At 30.8% G+C, this 3,509-nt stretch overlaps 1 protein-coding gene across 2 annotated transcripts in view; it reads left to right on the top strand.

Annotated features, from left to right (window-relative positions):
* The window catches only part of eIF4EHP (eukaryotic translation initiation factor 4E homologous protein), a 110,860-nt gene continuing 107,351 nt past the window's right edge, over positions 1 to 3,509 (top strand). The window contains exon 1 of one of the 2 annotated variants that reach the window (XM_067119538.1): positions 1 to 297. In XM_067119538.1, the coding sequence (XP_066975639.1) occupies positions 275 to 297 (23 nt within the window). In that variant the 5' untranslated portion in view covers positions 1 to 274. The remainder of the gene's footprint in view (positions 298 to 3,509) is intronic. The other variant, XM_067119541.1, reaches the window with a different exon arrangement.

The following is a 3,509-nucleotide window of genomic DNA, read 5'->3' as shown; positions in this document are numbered from 1 at the left end:
CAGAAGCAGGTGCGTTCTTCAAAAGTGTTCTTGTTTCGTGGTGAAAGGAGTGTTTGTTCCTCCTGGTCTCATAGATGAGATTCTGAGCTTCGTAGAATTTTTGGATGACATACCGCAATATTTCGCATTAAAGGTGTGAGGTCCTTATTGATGATACAGTTAGCTGTGTATTGAGTGAAATGATTAGTTTAATCGATCTTTCCAAAAGAAGACAAGTTCTAGGCTAGCATTCCCCGGTTAGTCTGTGGGTGGATGGTGGCCACAGCAAAGAGCAATGAACGGAAAAGAAATAAGTCGGTGAGTAGGAACTGTCCTACTTCTTTTTACATTTCTGTATATATTAGCACTCCTTGAGCCAATGCAGGAAGCTAGTTTCATTGCTGAACTGATGAGCAGGTCTCCAGGGTCTGATAATTTTTGGTGTAAAATGCAATGGGTCCTCTTGAGTGAGTGGGGGTTTCTTAGTTGAAACTATTAATCATTATGTATATATAATCAAAGGTCTAGTTATTCCTCCTTGCAATTACATTATTTATTGACAAAATTTTATTACCGCTTGAGCCTGAAGATATTTGTTCCCTGAGGTTTTCTGTTGGTACTTAGCAGTGTACTTATGTAGGATTAAAACAAAATCATCAAATGTTATGTTTCATTAAGAGTACGTTAAAGAATTGCGCTTTTTTTGAGAATATATGAGAGCTACAATAAAGCTGCATTTTTTATTGTAATATATTGTGTTGATTTAGTACGGTGTATGTGTTGTTAAATTTTTTGGGGTACAATGTTAAAATCATTAAAAGTGAGAAACGAAACACCCTCAATATGTCGCTAACCAGCATTAGTGGCTGTTCAAGGAATGTAGTTTTTTATATATATTTAGAGTTATGTTAAAGAATCGCTCTTTTTTTTATTTTGAGAACATAGGAGAGCTACGATAAATGCTACCTTTCGGATTTTAATATTTTAAGCTGAGTTTGTTTTATGTTCAATTTTTTTTTTTTAGATACAGTGTTTAAATCACTGAAAGTGAATTAGAAAGTAAATAAGTCAAGGAAACGAGTAAAATGAGTGTTGATAGAGAAAAGCTCAACAGGTGATTATACAGAAACTACCTTAACCTCTCCAACAATAAAGGAGTCAAGTCTGTACATTCCTTGCTTACATCATGCAATCACTGTGGGATTTTATTCTGTTATTGTTTTAAAATATAAAAACTTTAGCCCTGACCTAATAAATCTCGTGATTAAAACTGTAAATTTATAGGAATAATCCACTCGACATTTCTCCCTTCTCATACTTAAGTTGCGCCGTTTAATCCTGTTTGCAAGCCTTTTGCTGTGCAACAAATTGTTTCGACAACCTACATGTAGGAAGTCTCGGCCCTTTCACGTGAAGTTCTAACCGCCCTGCTTACAGAAGCAGGCGGCAGGTGCGTTCTTCAAAAGTTTTCTTATTTCGTGGCGGACGGAGTGATTGTTCCTAAGAGGTTGATGGGTTTCATAGAATTTTTCGTTGAATTATTGCAATATTTCACACTAGTGGTGTGTTATCTTTGGTGTTGATACTAGTACTGTAGGTGTGTACTAGTATTGTAGTTGTATACTGAGCGAAATTAATGCAATCGACATTGTCATAAGAAGACTAGTTCTAGGCTAGCATTCTTCGATTAGCCTGTGGATGGAAGATGCCCACGGTAAATATCAAAGAACAGAAAAGTACTTCGGTGAGTACGAGCGATCTTATTTTTTATTTCTGGGTGTGTTAGAACTGCTCGAGCAAATATAAGAAGTTACTTCAGTTGTCTAGTTCATGACCAGGTCTCGATGTGGTGGTAATATTTGGTGTGAAATTTTATTTAGCCTTCTGAGGTAAGTGGGAGTTTCACAGTTGAAATTAAGCAAAATTTATACATATATATATATATATTTATATCATATTGAAATTATATATATAATATATATATATATATATATATATATATATATATATATATATATATATATATATATATATATATATATATATATATATATATATCTACATATGTATAATCAAATGTCTAGTTATTTCTCCATGTAATTACTTTAATGTATTACTTGTTGTATATATATAAAACATTGTATAATCAAATGACCGTAATTACTTTAATGTATTGAAATTTTCTTTAGTAGATACTTAGGTAAGCATTGTGTTAATTTGAGGTTAAAAGGAAAATATGAAATTAAAAGCCTAAACCATCATCATAAATATCGTCAGTGTGTTGCCATAAAGAGTTAGTGGTTGTACAAGGAATGAGGGTATCATTACGCCTGCTTTATTATACTTTTAAGTAATTGCGACCTTTTGAGTACATTTGAGAGCTACGATAAATGGCACCTCTTGGATTGGAATATTATATACAAATTTTATAGTATATGCGTGTAGTGTTGGATTCGTTATGAGAAATTTAATTGCAATACACTTTTTGAAGATTTGAATTTTAGCAGAAAGGTTTTCCATATCCAGCATAAACGTGAAAAACTTAACCATAATTTTTCTTACATAATTTCAACTGATCTTGTACTAAAGCCTTTTGTTTCAAAGGGATCCGGCCTAAACTAGCATTTCCTAATATTTTCTTGTCATGAGGTAATAGTGCAGTGGCTGATTACCGAAGTACATTTTGTACCGAAACATACTTGAAAACTACCACCGTACATTGAAATGGTACTAAAGCACCACTGAATCACGGTACACCTTCTGGAGTGCTTGGTCGCCTAGAATATAGGCATAATTATACTTAGAAACTCCTAAGGACATTGAAATTATTAAGACATGATTGCGTAGTATATGTGACAAAAGAATAAGGGAAATGGGATATTGTAACAAGGGTAGCATAGGTATATACTGTATGAAAAATTTATATATATACACATGGATGGACCAATTTTATATACTGTATATATATGTATATGTATATATTTATATATATACACATGTATATAAATATAATATAATATATATATATATATATTTAAATTATAATATATATATATATATATATATATATATATATATATATATATATATATATATATATATATATATATATATATATATATATATGTATGTGTATTATATAAATATGTATATATATATATATATATATATATATATATATATATATATATATATATATATATATATGTATATATGTATATATATATATATATACATATATGTATATATGTATATGCGTGTGTGTGTATGTATATTCCTGTCACTTAAAAGTATATGGTAATAAATAGGGCAGAGGCCGCATTTTTTAGGAACAGTGTTAACAACAGCAGATAAGTCAAGGAGAGAGCAAAATCAATATTAAAAGGCAGAGAGCAGTTCAAGAGGTGATTATACGGAAACAAGCTTAAGAATCTCTAACAATTAAGGCGTCAAGTTTGTACATTCCTTGACTTACATTTCTTAAGTCACTGTGATATTTTATTTCATATTCATGTATATTTCTCTGTTAT

This window comes from Macrobrachium rosenbergii, chromosome 17, assembly GCF_040412425.1.
Source record: "Macrobrachium rosenbergii isolate ZJJX-2024 chromosome 17, ASM4041242v1, whole genome shotgun sequence".
Lineage (NCBI taxonomy): Eukaryota > Metazoa > Arthropoda > Malacostraca > Decapoda > Palaemonidae > Macrobrachium > Macrobrachium rosenbergii.
This window is presented reverse-complemented; position numbering and strand designations above follow the sequence as displayed.